The sequence below is a fragment of the Arvicanthis niloticus genome, chromosome 13 (genome assembly GCF_011762505.2).
Source record: "Arvicanthis niloticus isolate mArvNil1 chromosome 13, mArvNil1.pat.X, whole genome shotgun sequence".
Lineage (NCBI taxonomy): Eukaryota > Metazoa > Chordata > Mammalia > Rodentia > Muridae > Arvicanthis > Arvicanthis niloticus.
Genome location: NC_047670.1, coordinates 75,175,544 through 75,193,948, shown reverse-complemented (window position 1 = coordinate 75,193,948; position 18,405 = coordinate 75,175,544). Strand labels below are relative to the sequence as shown.

Sequence of the window (18,405 nt, the reverse complement as noted above, 5' to 3'; positions counted from 1 at the left end):
TGGCACAGGGGAGAGGAGTGTAAAATGGCACCAGGTGGGCAGGGGAAGGGGACTAGGTGTGCAGGGGGAGGGGACCAGGTGTGCAGGGGGGCACCAGGTGTGCAGGGGACACCAAGTGTGCAGGAGGAGGGCACCAGGTGTGCAGGGGGAGGGCACCAGGTGTGCAGGGGGGCACCAGGTATGCAGGGGACACCAAGTGTGCAGGAGGAGGGCACCAGGTGTGCAGGGGGAGGGAACCAGGTGTGCAGGGGGCACCAGGTGTGCAGGGGGGCACCAGGTGTGCAGGGGGGCACCAGGTGTGCAGGGGGGCACCAGGTATGCAGGGGACACCAAGTGTGCAGGACGAGGGCACCAGGTGTGCAGGGGGAGGGCACCAGGTGTGCAGGGGGAGGGCACCAGGTGTGCAGGGGGAGGGCACCAGGTGTGCAGGGGGAGGGCACCAGGTGTGCAGGAGGAGGGCACCAGGTGTGCAGGGGGAGGGCACCAGGTGTGCAGGAGGAGGGCACCAGGTGTGCAGGGGGAGGGCACCAGGTGTGCAGGGGGAGGGCACCAGGTATGTAGGAGGAGGGGACTATGGAACAGAGCTGGATGGGCCTGCAGTGCTGGACAGGCCACCAAGCTGTACACTGGTCTCACTGGAGATTCCTCCTTCTCTGGGGCTGCTAACAGAGTCACCGCTTTTGCAGAGATGCCAACAGTGTTGTAGCCAAGTCTCATCAATGTGCCTCCTACATTCCAGCTCTCAGGTTGCCTAGAGTGGTTACTCATGGAGCACATGCACACAACTACCAAAAGCAGCGGTCAGGAGAGACAGGAGACTCCTGGTGGAATCCGTGACCTGGTGAGCCTGTGCAGAGTATGCAGATGGCCACTGCCCTGGCTGTCAAGAGAAGCTGCCTGGCCTCTTCTATTGGCTCACAGTGCCACATGGCAGAACAAGCAAGACCCCAAAAAGCCGGTTATCCAAATCGGAGCAGAATGCGCCTTCAAACGACTCCTACACAACAGAGTGTGCAACAGAAGCCACGTGGGGGCAAATTGGATGACGAGAACTCCCGGGAGGCTAGCATTAACCAGCATCAGCGTGTGCCTGCACTGGAGTTCATACATTTACTAGGGACCTTGAAAGGACAAGGGGACCCAAGGTATAAAGGTCAGCTTCCAGAGCGGCGGCTGGGTATTTTAGGGATCTGGAGAAGCAGGGGAAGCTGGCACTGCAGGCTTCTATTCCACTCTACATCCAAAGGTATCTTTGATCCCTTCTGTCACTGTATGCAATAACCAAAGTCCCCTGAACGAATGACCAAAGCCACCTGTGTGCTGAGTCCAGAGAAGTCAGCCACGCATGTTGGGAACAATCCACGGCTATGGCGGTCGATTATAAATCAAGTGATTTCACATTCCCCTGTTTGCCACTCAGGCTGAGATGTTTAAGCGGTTTGAAGTCACGTAAGCTCATTTCTCCAAGGTGAATGTTGGAATCGCTCTCAGCCAGAGAGAAGGGAGAGCTCTCAGTTCCCATCAGGACGTCTCGTCCCGGGGGCGAAGCAAGCCTCATTCACTTTGGCTCTTTTTCTTTTTCCACTTAGGACCACTATTCTTTTTGGTTATTTTTTCCTTAATATTTTTAACATAGAAGGAAGAGAAGCACAAAAGCACCAAGATTTAAAACTTGAATATTTTAAAAGAAGCGATCAGCCTGGCAGTGGTGTAACAAGTCTATAAGCTCAGTACTCAGGAGGCAGAGGCAGGTGGATTTCTGAGTTGAGGCCAGCCAGGTCTACAGAGTAAGTTCCAGGACAGCCAGGGCTACACAGAGAAACCCTGTCTCAAAATGCAAAGACAAATCAATAAAAACAAGCCATTAATGGCTATAGTCTTAAAGCACCTTTCCATCCTGTCACTAAGCAGGTAAAGCTGCCACATTCACAATGTATTTAAAGAAAACACTTTGGGAAAACTGGGCAGGAAGGAAAAAAACCACTCACGTTGTCTGTTTCCTACCTGAGCTCACTGGGGAAGAATGGAAGAAACAGAGATGAATGAAGAGAAAGGAAACGTCCAAGAGACGAGTAAGGCAGACCCACAACTCTGAAGACAGCAGCATGCCCTTAGATGAGCCCTGGGAGCCACCACAGGACCCAAGGTTGTAGTTCTCCCAGCTCCAGTGCTGTCCAAGGTGAAGGGTCCTCTCCAGGAGACACAGGAGAACTCCTGATCGGGGCAGGTGGAAGGTGACCCTTCCAATGGAGTCAACAGATGATCACTTTCTGCCCAGGCCCCCAACGAGTCAAAAGTAAGAACAAAGATTTAAGATGTGAACTTCCAGGAAAAATAGCTCAATGTCAAGTTGGACCTCACCAATTCTGGCTCAAAGATGAGTCTTTCAGCACGGAGGCTTTCCAAGTTGATGCCTCTGAAGCACAGAGGAAACCATAAGTGGCCTCTATCCTGATCTGGAGGCATCCCATAAGAAGGCTTGGAATGTGAATTTGGTCTTTTTGTAAATGCCGTGGAGGTGCTGCGGTAAAGATTACTTATACAAAAGGTTTGTGTGCACTAATAGAATTCTGGCTGACCTAACACATTTGAAACAACTACCAAGATGTTAAAACAACAACAACAAAAGAAAACAAAAATCCCAAAACCAAAACACTGGGCGAGATGATGTGCAAGTTCTCAGCAAGCATTTCTCACAAAGGAAGCTGGGCTGTGGAGACTGCCATGAGATCTTACAGGCTCCGTGTCAGCTCCTGGTTACCCTCTGAAGCAGCTAATCTGGACTGTCAACATGACAGGAATTAGAATCACATAGGAGACAAGCTTCTGGGTGTGTCTGTGAAGGTGTCCATGTGGGTTTCACTGAGGTGGGGGAAGGCTTACCTTCAGGGGTGGGGGAAGGCTTACCTTCAGGGGTGGGGGAAGGCTTACCTTCAGGGTTGGGTGTTGCCATTCATTCTATGGGCTAGGGTCCTGCACTAAACACAAAGGCAAATGGTGGTGGGCATCAGTGTGATAAGTGGCCATGTGTTCCTGCTGCCATACCTGCCTACCTGATGAACTGTGTCTCTGTACACTGAAACAACACAAACCCTCCCACTTCGGTTGCTTTCATCAGGTGTCCTGTCACAAGAGCCTGAAAAGTGACTGATACACCCAGGCTTCCTTTCTGTAGTCCTAACCACTTCAGGAAAAGCCTAAGATCCTAACTGCAGATGGGAGAAGTGGGGAGGGGGGGAGTGACATTGTGTACATGGTTTTAGCTTTTACTGAGAGCTACCGTGTCTTAGCTCTAAAACCTGGAATCAAAGTAACTTTGATTTTTTTTTAAGCAAGAGACAGATGCTGGTCCAATGATATACACATAGGGACTCCACCTTGGAAGGAAATGTGGATAGCTTACAGGAACAGGCCAGCAGTCCTCCAGGGAATGACAGACAAGTTTAGAACTCTACATAGGATGCCAACTTCTGGGTTTCCCTCAGTAATGCTAAACAGTAAGAAAAAGCCTTGTCACTGACAGGGCTGCTAGCTTTAATACCCTTAAAGTTAGTTTCCACCAAAGTTAGCCTCCCAAAGCTCGACTGGGGGAGGGGCACTTATGGGAATAGTAAACCAAGAATCAGACTATGAAGCTTGACACAGACCTTTTATCGGGCTCTTTTATGGTAAGTGCTTCTAGTACAGTCATTTATGTAGCACTGCTGTGGTCCAGGTACTATGCTATCGACACTACATATTTACACATGCACACACACACATGCACACTACAGAGTATTAAGTAACCTGACAAGAATTACTTTGTAGAAATGCCCGGCTCGAAAATGAACCCTACAGCAGAGACAAGAACAGCAGCGATGAACCAGGCTGGGGAGAGCATCTGCTGCCCCAGTTAGTGAACAGAACACAGCTTTCTGATTTAATTCTGGAAGAGAAGTTTTGAGATCACAAGAACATAAAGAGACAGATGCCTCGCAGGGTGTGCTGGGGAGATGAACAGGAACATGGAATCATGTTAAAGGGCCAGAGGAGAAGAGAGACCAAAGGGAAAAATGAAAAGATAGATCTGGTGGTCCAGCTGCTGCAGAACAAGGCCTGCCTGGGGGTTTACCACCCTTGAGGTTTCTGGTAAATTACACCTTCCTCACACCTCATATCTTTGTGTTCCCCCAGCCTAGGACACTGTCATGACAGAGGATAAAGAACCATTTCTGTAGTCAGCCACGAGGGGTAGACCACAAGATCAGGCTGTGGCACTGAGCAGCCTGTTTCCGTAGAACAGAGTGGAAAGCCTGGACTCTAGGGAGTAGCCCTGACCCTAGCTAAAGCCCAAACATGCCTTTGTCTCCACCTGGTTACTGTCAGTCTGAACCATAAACACGCCTTTCCTTCTAGATTTCAAGGCCAGTTCTTAGAACGGTTATTTCTCGGGTGCAATGATTTTAACCTGACCTTGGGTGGGTGGCAGGAGGTTGGGGTGTCTGTGAAATTTCATCTGAGTCTCAAGGGGACCAAAAACCTTCAAGAGGTTTAGAACCACTGACCTAGCTGGACCAGGTCAAAGCAAAAGGCAGATATTTTAAAGAGACTGTCACTGAACTAGTCTTCCGCCCACTCTCTTCTTCCTTTTGTCCCTTCGAGGTTCTCCGATTTTTGTTTTATATCTTACCTTTGACTTTAAATCAGCACCTGTATATGCTTTCACTGAGATTTACACTTGAGTGTGATCCCTGAGTCCACACCCAGTAGACGCACCTACCAGGTCTCATTCTGCTGAAGCAGACACTTGTAAAATACGGGATGCAGTAGCTTAAAATTTGTCTCACTGACTCTGAGACTTTTCCATTTTAACTAGTCTGACCTGACTAGTTAACTGGGTAAGTTGCTTCTTGACTAAATGATTGCATTAGTATGGTACCAGTAAAAGTACAAGTCTTTGAATAACATGCTGTTGGCAAAACATGCTACAGGAAGTCTGAAATCACAAGCAGTGGGATGGGGGTGGATATTAAAGTCACTGTAATTCCACGAGGCCATGATTCAAATGGGTCACATACAAAGACACAGTGTTCCGGTATACCTCTCCTCGGATGCTGTAAGGCCCTAAGGGTTTATAAGCATGTGCTTTTGTCAAACGTATGGATGAGATGAGAGCTGCATGCCTGGCGAGCATGGCAGAGACGTCTGCCTAAGGACCAAAGGGCCGTTCCAGAGAATCCTTCTTAGGGAAAGCATGCAGGGTGCAACAAGGCATATCAGATGTGCCGGTGCCAGTTTCAAATGTGGCAGACAAAAACGAATGGGAGAGAATAGGAACGTGGCAAGACGGGTCTTGCACACGCATTTGCTCACCTGGAATTACAGAGATAGTTTTCAAAGCTCGGAGAACCCTGAATGTTCTCAGCGCTGAGACATTGCCCAGGTCCACAAACTCTGTCACGTATCTGTAGTGAGGGAGGTGACACACAGACACAGATGACAGACACAGGTACGGACGCAAACACCAAAGGAAAAAACACACAAAACCACGACAAAACAAAAAGTACAATACGTCACATCAGGGCCCTAACCCAACACCTGACACCAAGCCCGGGCCGTCTTACCTGGGATTACCGAAATAGTTTTCAAAGCCCTCAGTACCCTGAAAGTGCGCAGAGCTGAAACATTGCCTAGGTTTACAAACTCTGTTATATACCTGCAGAATCAAACCAAAGTTAACTTGTAATGGTGCCACTGGGTGAGGGTCTGAGAATGGGGGAAGAAAGGGTCTTATACACAAGATATGGTTTTATTTTGTTCCCCTGAAAAAGAAAAAATTCAAAATATAAACATTTAAGGAACACATAATTTTAAAAAAATATGGGCAAGAAGAATCCAGAGTATATTCTAAAAAACTAATAGCCCAGAGCGACCTGGGTTTTACTCTCTTAACTGGTGTGTGGTGTGCTAATTTTACCAGAGTAACTTGACTGTCAGCCCATTTACTTTTTTTTTTTTTTAGGAAGAGAGAAGGTCATGAGGCATCAAAGACTTATGTTCCCAGTTTTGTGAACAATTCTCTAAGAAACAGAGGCAATATTTTGTAGCAAGAGCCTCACAAAAAACAAATTCACATTAAAATAGCCCCTGGTTGATAACGCCAAAATGCCTCTGTGGCACTATCTGTGGCTTCTCCAGGAGCTGTATGTATGTTTTGCAGTCATGTCTGCACATGAAGTTTTATCCTGTGACAGATAAAAGTGAGGCTCAGAAAAAAAAAATTCAGATCATGAGATTGGAGCAAAAAATCCAGTTATATGCCCATTGTATCAGCAGGCCTGTGTCTAACAAGGACACAGATTTTAAATGTACACCAATTAATGTAGATTCTATGATACTAGAGAGTAGAGAGCGTCTTCCTGGAGCAGAGTATCACTTCTGTTTGCAGACACGCGACACACACCGCTCTCTCCTGTTCCACAGTGGAACGTCGTCTTTCTCCTGACGCTCGGGCCCATGCACACGCAAACACTTTCTTCTCTTCACACATCTTCACACACACAGCCTGTACCCCAACTCTAAGTCTCCCCTTAAATGATAAAGACTTTCTTAACACATTAATAAAAATACTACACCCATCATCAGCTAAATTTCTCAAATACGCACTTTTTATAACTGGAACAAAATGAACTGCCGGATGCAGCCAGCACGCCTGTGTAGAGCCACACAGTCTCTAGTGGGAACTCTGATTAGTACATTTTCTGGATATGCTGTTCTGGATACACTGGCTCATGTTTTGAGTTGAAGGCCTCAACTACATTTTCAGCCAAAAGTTTACACCCAAATTATTTCATGCCTTCGCAGAGGCTCTCTAGTAATGGGGACCTTGGCCAGTGTCGTAAAGAGGAGTAAAATATAAGGGAAGGGCCACGAGAAATTGCTGCCCACTGTTCTCCTAGCTATAAATTGTCTCTTTATCTTCCCCCACATAAGCTTGTTCCTGTCTGAAAACTGGGAAGACCTTGCAAGCAAGAGCCATAGTTAAACGGACATGCGTCATAAGCGATTAGCCAAGAATTCCCCATTCTGCAGCCACGTGTCTAGGCGCAAGCTTGTAATCCCAGCGCAGGGAGCTGGAGGTAAAGAGATCAGAGTTCAAGACAGCCTTGGCTATATGGTGAGTTCAAGGACAACCTGGACTACATGAGACCCTATCTCAAAAAAGAAAAAGAAAAAAAAATTCCCTATTCTGCTGAGCCCATAAATTCACATTTACTTACACCATCATGCAAGCCTATTCAGGACACACACACACACACACACACACACACACACACACATACACGCACACATGCACGCACACATGCATTTACTCACACATACGTTCATACACATGCACACACATACACATGTGCACACATGCACACATGCACACACACACACACACATACCCAGAAAACAGTAAAATAAATAAAGAACTCACGCCATCATGATGACACTGAAGTCTAACCAGTTCCACGGGTCTCGTAAGAAGGTGAAGCCGTCTATGCAGAAGCCTCTTGCGATGATTTTCACTAGTGATTCAAATGTGTAAATCCCTGTGAATGTGTACCTGTCAGAAGTGTGGACAGCTGAGGTCATTCCTGGTGGAAACTTTGGATGAGCCTTTTAAGGTGACACTTGCCTTAAGGCGACAAGCCAGAAAGCACATGGTGGCATGGCAGTGGCGGGAGGAAGCTTAGTGACATGTCCGCAACAACTGGGATGCTGCACCAGGCCTGCCCGGGGCTCTAAAGAATATAACGGGATGGATCTGGAACAGGCATGGAGGCCCCCAGAGCTATCTTAGCCTTGGGAAAGGAGGACCCAGGATGGCAAAGCCTCTGCTACTGAGGCGAAGGGCATCCTTCCGGAGTAGACTGGCTTTCTAGAACTCACATCTGATGCTGTTTCCTAGATTCCACATTACCCTCAGCACCCCACCCCGACACAACACCCCCACTCCACAGATAAACTATGGAGTAACAGGACCGGACTCTATGAAAGAAACAAAGGCAGGGTCACTTACTCCACATTCTTGGACCACTCGGGAGGGTTACTAAAAGTCATGAACACACAGTTGGTCAAGATGGTGCACATGATGATCATGCTGAAGACTGTGGAGAGGAGTTAAGGGGGGAACGAGGTCTGGCCTGGCCACTTAGGAAAATCCCGCCTCATACCCGACCTCACGGGAGCTAGATCCACAGGCTGGCAGGAGACAGGTGACGAGGGAAACTAGCCACCACCCCCACAAGGAAAGCCCTGGACATCCCATCTGACTGGTAGTTGGTCTGAACGGCTGTTCCCCTGCCCACAGAACTGTCACTGCCCCACTAATTTACGGTGAACTTGCCGCTTTCTATGCCAAAAATGGGTCAATACTCTTGAGTACTTAGATCTTCGTGAAAAGTAGCCAGAAGTGACCAAAGGCCCAAGGCCACCAGGTGAGAAAATAAATCTACATTTGTTTCAGTAGTAGCGTGTAGGAGGAGCTAAGGTGGGAGGAGTAAGGAGAAAAAGAGGAGAAGGAAGAGGAGGATGTAGGAGGATGAAGATCCACACAGGTATGGAGAGCAGTCCTGGGTTATATTTAGGTTAGCTAATTGGGAAACACCTCTAATTGTATGGGCATATTGTTATTGAACATTACCAAACATATAAAGCCTTTGATTGATCTTTAAGCATTAGAGTTCATTCATACTGGGTACCGAGAGAATGACGGGATGGTCTTGGCACTGCCTAGCTTTGTGGAGACAGCGTGGAAGATTGGCAGAACCATCTCCCACACTGGTGTCTCATGGGTGGTAGGGCTGGTGTTTCTGGCTGGCTGTTTCTAGCTGTGGCGGGCCACATGGTCTCTGGCCACGGAACATGGTGGCTGAGCGAGGCAGACACACAGCTTAGATAGCCGGCTTGACCAGCGGCCGTTCTAGATATTTACTGCAGCAGTGGGGCACCATTAATTGTCTTATATAATTAGTTATTGGAAAATCTACGTTTAAGTGGTGGTTCACTTTCCTCTTGCATCTGCCAAGGGCTGAACACCTCCACAAGCAATAGTCCAGTCAATGTGTGCGTGTCTCTCCTGAAACTCAGTGTGGCCTGTGAGGCCCCTTCCAGGGTGCCTGCACCCCAACAGTCCCGAGATGCAGGTTATGGGGTGAGTCACTCTGATCACTGTGGATGCACCCTTACCATCCAGGATCTTTCTTGGTCCTGTCAGCTCCTGTCTATTGAGAGAAATGAAACAGTTCTAAAGCCAGCAGGGTTGGTTACTCACACTGAAGCTGCGCCAGCGCTCGCTAATGTCGGTTCTCATCTCTATCTCACTGTAGAGTTTAGAAAACAATGCTTCTTCTAGTTGGGCATTTCCCCCCCTTCTTTACAACTGGGGTAATCATGGGGATGCCTTTAGGACCAGGAGAAAAAAACCACATTCCATCGCTGGTCCTGGAAAGGACAAAGTCTATCATCTATTTCTTGTAAGCCTCTCAGTTTCATGACTGTGGTACCTGTAAACCGTAGATTTCAGAAACAAGTTCTACATGGCAGGAGCTCAACTGAGCCACTGAGTTGCACCTGACGGTTTCTTTGGCTCCCTGGAGTGCACCACAGTCTGTCAGGGGACTAAGCCCTGTTACCTTAAGTGCCGAGCACACAAGTTTAGCTAGTGTTCCAAGTTGTTAAACTCATACAGATAATTTGTTACGTGCCATACAATCTATTAATTGATATAAAGGTTGGCACTTTCCTACCTGGGGGCAGGGGAGGCAAATCCCAGAAAACATCCCTGCTTATCCACAGTTTGTATCTAAAACTCTGCTCCAAGGAGATGGTTTCATCTGAGAAATACTAAGAACTCATAAGCTCTTTGCTCAAGAAAAAAGAAAAAAATAACCTAAAACATTCATTCAATCATTTGTAATTAAATATGTGGTTTTCAAAAAAATGCTTCTATTGGTTATTAATATGTTAATAGGCTGAATTATCATGGAATGAAATTACTGAAAAAGCAAGGCCTCAGTATAAGGTTAAAACATCTTACTTTATCCCTCATAATGAATGACACCTACAAAACTCTAGACCCCAGTCCTTTTAAAAATGTGTCTACAGAAGCTCAGCTTGGCAACCAGTGGGACTTCGTTCCTAACCCTCAGGCTGGGGTGGGCAGCAGCCAGCTGCTGGTGGGGCTGTAAGCACTGCAGTTGTCAAACCCCCAAACACCCACCACTCATTCCCAGTGCAGAAAAGGATATGAATGTATCAAAATTTTAATAGCTATTCTTCTTATCAGGTTAAAAGGACTTAAAATGTACAAGGCAGGCGTGGCACTAAATCTGAAGAGAGTTTTCCCTCTGTTTAATACTACAAAGGTCTGTGGAGAGAGAAAAAGAGAAACCATTAATAACGTGTTAGTCACCACACAAAACAACATTTCCTTAGGTAAGATAAACACACTTAAAAAGTATTTAGAACCTTGCTCCTGATTGGTTTTTGAGGCAGCAAACAAAACCAAACCTGTAAGCAAAAGAGCTTCTGTTCCCTCTCCTCCCTGTCAGTGCCCAGCCTCAGGCTGCAGCATAAATAGTGGCCACCATATTAGCAGGTTCATATCTGGATAATTCTGAACCATCTACGACAGAACAGGCAAGTCGGCTATGCTGACCCTGACGCATAGAAGACAGGCAAGTCAGTGCAGGAGACCACTGCAAAGGACCTGGTCAGGTGGCCAGAGTCAACCTGCCGGGAGCAGAGAGCCAGGCAAACACAAGAAGGTAACAGGGAGGTGATCATTCCTTCAGTATTCACCCCGAGGGCTCGGTCTGGCTTCTTGGGGCTTCCAACATGCAACTCCCCCAAAACCATTCAATTGTGTTTCCCCAAGCGAATCTTCTTATCAAGTCAAACTAGTTCATGTCCTTGGAATGGGCTACAGAGATGCTTAGCTCTGGGCTTTGCTCACACTGCATACCGACCCAGTGTCAAGCACTGTGCTAAGACGGGGAAGGGAGTGGGGATTCACAATTGAACAAAACTATACTCTATGGGAGGAAGTAGTAAACTTGCAGTCATGACGGTGGGTAAATGAAGTACAAGTTCACAATCTGAGAGGCAGCAGACAGAGGCCTCCACGCCTAGGCTATTTGTGGGTAATTAAAAAAAAAAGAATGAACCAGGCGAAGCTGTCTTCAGGAAGTTGACAAGCAATTCTGTGAGGACAGAGGACAGAGGAGGCAGAGGGCTCTGGAGGCAAATGCAGGGTCAACCAAACTGAGAGTCTCTGTGGAGGTTAGGCCCTGGTAAATACAGAGAGCCAAGAGCCAAGTGCGAGTCGCTTTTAAGTGAACCTGCTTGTGTTTAGGATGACGCACACCCAGAATTTTAAAACGCTACTTTCAGTTCCATCCTATTACCCAATGGTCATCTCTGCTGCTGGTTTTTAAAATATCCAGAATTTTCCTTTGTAAGTCTCAGCATACAGATCCATCCTTAAACAGTCTTCCCCTCAAGTGAGACTACTATAAATACACCGATGTACCGTGCGTTAAAAAAAAAAAAAAAAAAAAAAAAAAGAACCCCCACAAAGAAAAGCCCAGGGACCAGATGGCTTCACTAATGAATTCTATCAAATGTTTAAAGAATTAGCACAAATTCTTCTAAAAATCTAGAAGCGAAGGGGACAATTCCCAACTCATTCTGTAAGGTGACTTTATACAGAACTAGGCAATGACGTCAGGGGAAGAGAAAGCTCCCGACTGATGAGATTTTATTAATATGGACATAAAAGGCATCGGCAAAAATATTAGCAACCAAATCTCACTGCACGTGAAGGACTGAGCACGTGAGATACAGCCCAGAAGTACAAAGACAGCTTAACTAGGAATATGGAGCAGTGTGACATAGCCTGGTAATACAAGGGGGTGCCATGGGGATCTCAGGAGAGGCACCAAGTGCCTCCAGCAAAATCTAACATCTCACAACAAAGATGCTGACAAGAAGTTTAACCTAATGGTATGGCATTTGGGACCCATAACCAACCTCTCTCTCTCTCTCTCTCTCTCTCTCTCTCTCTCTCTCCTGCCCCTTCTTCTGACCTCTCTCCAAGAAACTGTTTGAATTTCTTGGAGGCAGGAGCTAAGCTCATGTTTCTTACGCAGTTCCAATACAGCGCTTGGTCCACACGCTCCCAAAGACTGCTTAGCAGGTCTCTTTTTAAGTTTCTTTCCTCTTATCCCGTATTTTATATTCTCTTCATCTGCCAGACTCACCAGTCTCTTCCAGTAGAAAAGCAACTTTTCTGTGATGCTCTCTTCATTTAGAAATGTGGCCCCTCTCCCGCCCATCCCATGTTTGGTACAGTGCTGTGCTAGTCACTCTTCCGATACTAGGGTGTATAGATTCTGTGGTGACCTCCAGGAAAAGCCCAATCCTGAAAACACGTAAAGCTGGAAGATCTAGTTAGCGTAAAACAGGTCAAGGGCAGAGATTTGGCTCGTCCATTTCTTGGCTTTCCAAAGAAATAAATGGGCCACAACATTCCCTCTTTCTGAAGTACTTGTACCCCCTCTGTGTTTCCATAGCAACTCTCCCTGTGAAATGCCAGGCCTTTCAAACAACCTCCTCATTCAGTGGCATAGTACTCTCATGAAGTGCTGGTAAAGAGGGAATTACCAGCCTATGTGCATCTTACAAAAGCTCCCGGAGGAGCACCACCCGTAAAGGTTACATGGCAGAGAGTGGTATATTATGCCACTCTCAGAGCCTCTTTACAGCTTCTACTGTGCTGGACTGGGTGGTAATTTCATGACTGCATGGCAGAATGACATTGACATTAGGGATGAATTTTCTGGAAAGTGGGAAATTTGAGCTCCTGGGTACACCATATAAAGTAGCCAAGCATAGTGAGGAAAAACAAGCAAACAAACACCCCAACAACCACAACACCGGTCCATGCAACAGGACCTAAAGTTCACCTTTTTCCCCCTCACCGAAAGCCTTTACTAACTTGCCTGCCTACCTTAAGAGACAAGCAGCCGGGCGGTGGTGGTGCACGCCTTTAATCCCAGCACTTGGGAGGCAGAGGCAGGTGGATTTCTGAGTTTGAGGCCAGCCTGGTCTACAGAGTGAGTTCCAGGACAGCCAAGACTACACAGAGAAACTCTGTCTTGACACCCCCCCCCCCCCCCCGCAAAAAAAGAGACAAGCAACAAGACTTTAAAAAAATAATAATAACCTATTCTCTTTGCTCTTCATTTTCTTGTCTCTTGGGTTAGTTACAGGAGGGCTATTTCCTATTACGAAATCATTACCTGCACACAGAAGGTGCTCAATAAATGTTGTCTGTTGGTTAATGAACAGTCCATTATCTGAGGTGAGAGGAGATCTTTATATGTTAGTCAAAAAGCTACCTAGGGTTCTAGTGATGAACCAGAAAAATGAGGCGCCTGAGGAAAATTAGGTACTTAAAAAAAAAAAAAAAGATTGGTTTGCAAATAGAGGCTTTATCAGTTATAATTCATACATGAAGTATAACTTTCATAATTTAGAGACAATGTTGCACACAAAATGAAAACAGTTTAATATCACCTCTTTCTAAATTTCTTTATCTTCACCACTTATAAAAAAGTCCTTTACTTATAAGAATCTTTTGTACACCCAACTCCTTAAACAAATGAACATCCTCTATAATTCAGTAGCTCTATAATTTATCATTAAAATAACTAGATTTACTGATAATTCGCATGTAGTATTTCTTAAACACGCCTTCTGATAAAGAAAGAGGGTGTTTGGACCAACACAAGTGCGATCCTCACAGCTTAGGGATTTCCCAGAGAACACTGGTCCTCGCAGAGCTCACGTGAGAGTCAGGAAACCAGCAATGATGGCAGGCCTTCTCTGTGAGTGCGCAGGGTATAACTATTGTGGGCGGCACAGGCTCTGTCACCAGAACTGACTCTGCCACTGAGGTGCACGGAAGCCACTAACAACATGTAAACAAACAGAAGTGGCTGTAATTCTGTAGAACTCCACGGACACACAAACTTTTCACACATCCAACCACGTGGGAATAGACAACCTATACTTAGCTCACGGGCCACACAGGACAGATGGCACTGTACTGGGCTGTGGGTAGCTAGTACCAGTTTCTGACAAAGGCCAGGCTGGCTGCACTGGAACCCTCTGAGAATTTTTTAACAACAGAGATTGCTAGCTCCCGCCTCAGGGATGGTTAAATGATTCTGCAGAGTCCAGGGAATCTGGCCCACCAGGGAGCAAACAGGTCATCTCTCAGCTCATGTCCTGAAACATGTGGGCCATCTCCATCTTCTCCTCCCTAGCTGGGGTGTCAGATGAACCACTACCCCTCCCTGGATCTCACTTTTCACATTTAGGGAGTGAGAAGCCTGTTGGTTGGGCGTGGCAAGTCCTTTCTAACCTTGTTAGCTACGGTTTAGAAATTTCACAAGACATCCATGATGAAGCACAAAAGGCAGCGTGCCGTGCTAGAGGAGAAAACCTACCATGAGTCATCCTTCCACTTTACATCTGGTGGAACTCTCAGAGTTATTTTGCCCTCTTATGTTAGTCCCAAAAGACCAGGGATGATATTGCCTGAGAAACATAGCAGAGGGCAGCAGGAGGCGGCTTCCTGGCGGCCCAGCGCCGCTGTACACCCTGTGCGCATGCACTGTACTGTCTTCCTACCCCTCCCCCTCCCCCCCCCCCCCCCCCACACACACTGGACCATGAGGTTCTCATGTAGTGCCTGGGTCAATCCACTGTCCCAATTATAATCAGACGGCATGATTGGAAGGTGGTGGAAACTGGGAGGCAGGGCAGAGCTGGAGTGAGCAGGCTCTGAGGGACTGGGAGGCAGGGAAGAGTGAGCAGTCGAGGGACGGATGCTACGGATAGGCATGCTTTCTCGCTCCTTCCTGCTGCTGGTTCCTGGCTGCCAGAAAGTGAGCAGCTGTCCTCTTTTATGCCCTTCTGTCACCAAAGGACTGAAGAAATGGAGACCACTGACCACGGGACTGGACCCACTGAAATCAGGAGCCAAAATTCATCTTTCTTCTTCCTTAAAGTTGATATTCTCAAATATTTGTCCCAGTGGTGGAACAATGAGAGACACAAACAGGTATGACTGAAAACCCACTGACAAAAAATACATAATTGATTTTTTTTTTCTAGTCAGAGCCTCATTATGTGAGGCTAGCCTCAAACTCACTCTGTAGACCAGGCTGGTTTTGAATTTGCAGATCCACCTGCCTCTGCCTCTCTGCCTCTGCCTCTGCCTCTGCCTCTGCCTCTGCCTCTGCCTCCTCTGCCTCCTCTGCCTCCTCTGCCTCCTCTGCCTCCTCTGCCTCCTCTGCCTCCTCTGCCTCCTCTGCCTCCTCTGCCTCCTCTGCCTCCTCTGCCTCCTCTGCCTCCTCTGCCTCCTCTGCCTCCTCTGCCTCCTCTGCCTCCTCTGCCTCTGCCTGAGTGCTGGGATTCAAGGTGTGTGCCACTGCGCATAATTGATTGTTCCATGTGGCTCCAACACCAGGCCCTTTCAAAACATGGCTGGGGAGGGAGCGAGCCTAAGACTTTTATGAGAATACTTCTTAAGCAACAATCACTTGGTGCCCATAAAGTCCAAGACTATTTTATCCAATATGTCTTAAATTAGATCTTTGTGAAGTAAATGAGTTAAAAGGAAATTGAAATTGGACTGTGGTTTACTGCCCAAGGGGAAATATCCGTTCATAACAACAGCCGGCGAAGGTTTCTGAGCCCACAGCCCATTAAGAGCAGTGGGGCAGCTCTTAACAAATTATGGGATAGAGTATTAATAAATGTGCTACGTCGGCAGAAAGCGAGTCTCCTGAATCACATAGGCTTTTTCACCTCGAGTTAGCTAAGTGGGGCTTGGAGCATGTGACTTCGGGTATGACCACGGTTAGCACCGGATGCAGTCTTTTCTTTGGGGCCCACAGTTAGGGGAAGAGTCATTGTGCAGGGCCAGCTCTCAGCACATTCACACAGTGGTACAGTTAAGATGTAGCACTACATACAGCTTCGCTGCACCGAAGTGCAACCCGCTTATTAGCATGTTCTCAGCCCCGCACCCCAAACTAGAACAGTTCCTGACCATCTAAAGAGTATAAATGGAAACAAACGAAGGCGAGTAAGAAGAGACGTCCGTGTGGATTCGTGCTCACCACGTGGCCAGAGACCAATGCATAACGGAAAGTACTGTAAGCAATCAATCATCCGATAGCCCCTGGTCAGCGGTGTGACACGTGGCTCAGGAGGGTGTCCTCACTGCTAAGTTCTCAGTCACCTGAGAGGCAAGCAGCTCCTGACCTCCTGGCTCTACAGACCCACCTAGTCCACAGGAGGGTAGTTGGAACAAACATCCTTTTACTCTGGCTGCAACCTCGACAGCCGCTAATGATGACAGCCTCTAGAGCCTGAAACTGGAACCATTTAGACCTCTAGGACAGCCCAACCCTCACACTCTGGGCTGGCTCTACAGCTGAATACTCCTACCTGCGTAAATCTGTTATGCAAACTTATTCCCTCAGCCCTGCTGTGATTGTCACTGCTGTCTATTTGACAGGGCTTAGAATCACCACAGAAACACATTTCTGGGTGTGTCTATAGAGGTTTTTCCCAGAAGATTTAACTAAGGACAGGGGGCCTGTCCTAACTGAGAGTGGTCGGAACAGGCTGGAAGCCAAGACTATGAGTGTCACTTGGAGCTTCCCAGTTTGAGAACAGCTACCTGGAGAGATATTTCCCCTTGAAAGTATAAAGGTTTGCTGCAACTGTGACCCAAAAGGCTATGTATGGAGCTGGTAGATAAAACCTGGTGGTAGTGTCCAGATGTACTGGGTTTCTAGCCATGGGAGATGCAAAAGTAAGGGGCTCTAAAGACTTGTGCTGTCAAGCGGTGGTGGCGCACACCTGTAGTCCCAGCACTTTGGTGGCAGAAGCAGGTGGGTCTCTGAGTTCAATGCCAGCCTGGTAGACTGAGTTCCAGCATAGCCAGGGTTACAAGCCAGAGAGACTGTCTTGAAACATGCCCCCCCCCCCCAAAAAAAAAGCTTGTGCCAAGGTCAGGAAAGTCACTGAGGCCAGGCAAAGTGTGGGAAGGCTGGGTTCCCCATATGGAGTCCCTGAGAGGTTGCTGCATGATGTTGGGAAGTGAAGCCTAAACTTGCAACCAAGACCTCAGAATGTGGCATATTTACTGAGGAAGAGGGAACTTGTGCTGCACCTCCCAACTCCCCCCAAAAGCTCTGTGCACTGTAGGTACAGTAAAGGACAGACACCGAAGGCCACCGCAGCACAGATGATCCATCGACTATAAGCTGATACTGAGCAGGGAGCTGCAGGGGTTGGTGGCCGCTTACTGAGCTTGACCTTGCTTTGGCCCAGTCTTTTCCTGTCAGGCAGCCGTCCCTCCACTCTGGAGTGGGCGGTGCTAATCTCTGTTGCTGAATACTGTAAGAATGCTAGCTGTACTTTTCACTTACTAGAAGCTTACAAGTGAAAATCTTGATTCGAGACTTTGGACCTGTGAGGGGAAGACCCACTGTGAACAAAAGTGACTCTATTCCCTGGTCTGGGCCTCTGCACTGGATAGAAAGGAGTCAGCCAGTGAAATGAGTAGGACATTGGTCCCTCTGTGCTTCCTGCATATAGATGCAGAGTGACCAGGTGCCTCTTGCTGTCATGGCAGACTGTGCCCTTCTTAAACTGTGAGCCAGTACAGACCTTATTCCCCTAAGTTACTTTTTGTTGGGTATTTGGTCTCGGCAATAGAACAGTACTAATATACCAAGATTTTCTCAGCTTAGCAAGCAGGGGATGTGATGTGAGGCCCATGCAGCAGAAGATTGACAGGTCACACATATCTGTTACATGTATGACTGGATCTCTTAGACACGAAGAAATTATACAGTGAAAGTCAAAGACTTCATAGCTCTGACCAGCCCTCTGTCAGGCACATAGCAATATGGTCAGCTTTCCAACCCTTGGCTCACCTGCCTCTAAAAAGTCACTGGTTTTAGCTTTTGAAAAGTCCTCTTACTGTTTTCAAAGCCTTGGGTACCATAGGCGAAGACGTGGCTTGAAAAATGGCTAAGAGAGACAATACATTAAATTTCTAAACAAAACGGGAAAGAGCCTGAGTCAGACACCCTCTTGGAAGAACCACGGCTAACAGAAATGGCTTGGGTCAACCAGGTTGTATGTAAAGAACTACTCACAATGTCCCTGTGGCTTCGGAGACAGTAAGAGAGGCCTCCTGCGGAGGTGATAGCCTCATGTTGTTACTAGCAAAGGGTTAAAATGAAGCTATTTCAGAAACCGATCGATATGATCGCCAAGACATCG

At 47.3% G+C, this 18,405-nt stretch overlaps 1 protein-coding gene across 6 annotated transcripts in view; it reads right to left on the bottom strand.

Annotated features, from left to right (window-relative positions):
- Scn8a (sodium voltage-gated channel alpha subunit 8) overlaps positions 1-18,405 on the bottom strand; it is a 168,641-nt gene that overhangs the window by 82,260 nt on the left and 67,976 nt on the right. For 3 of the 6 annotated variants that reach the window (XM_076912116.1, XM_076912115.1, XM_076912118.1), the window contains exons 3-6: positions 10,279-10,396; positions 8,048-8,138; positions 7,463-7,591; positions 5,353-5,444 (exon numbers count right to left, since the gene is read on the bottom strand). The exons of 1 other annotated variant lie outside the window; for it this stretch is intronic. In XM_076912116.1, coding sequence (XP_076768231.1) covers positions 5,353-5,444; positions 7,463-7,591; positions 8,048-8,138; positions 10,279-10,396 — 430 coding nt within the window. Of the gene's footprint in view, positions 1-5,352; positions 5,445-5,603; positions 5,696-7,462; positions 7,592-8,047; positions 8,139-10,278; positions 10,397-18,405 lie in introns of all 6 variants that reach the window. 2 more of the 6 variants (XM_076912117.1, XM_076912119.1) reach the window with 1 other exon arrangement.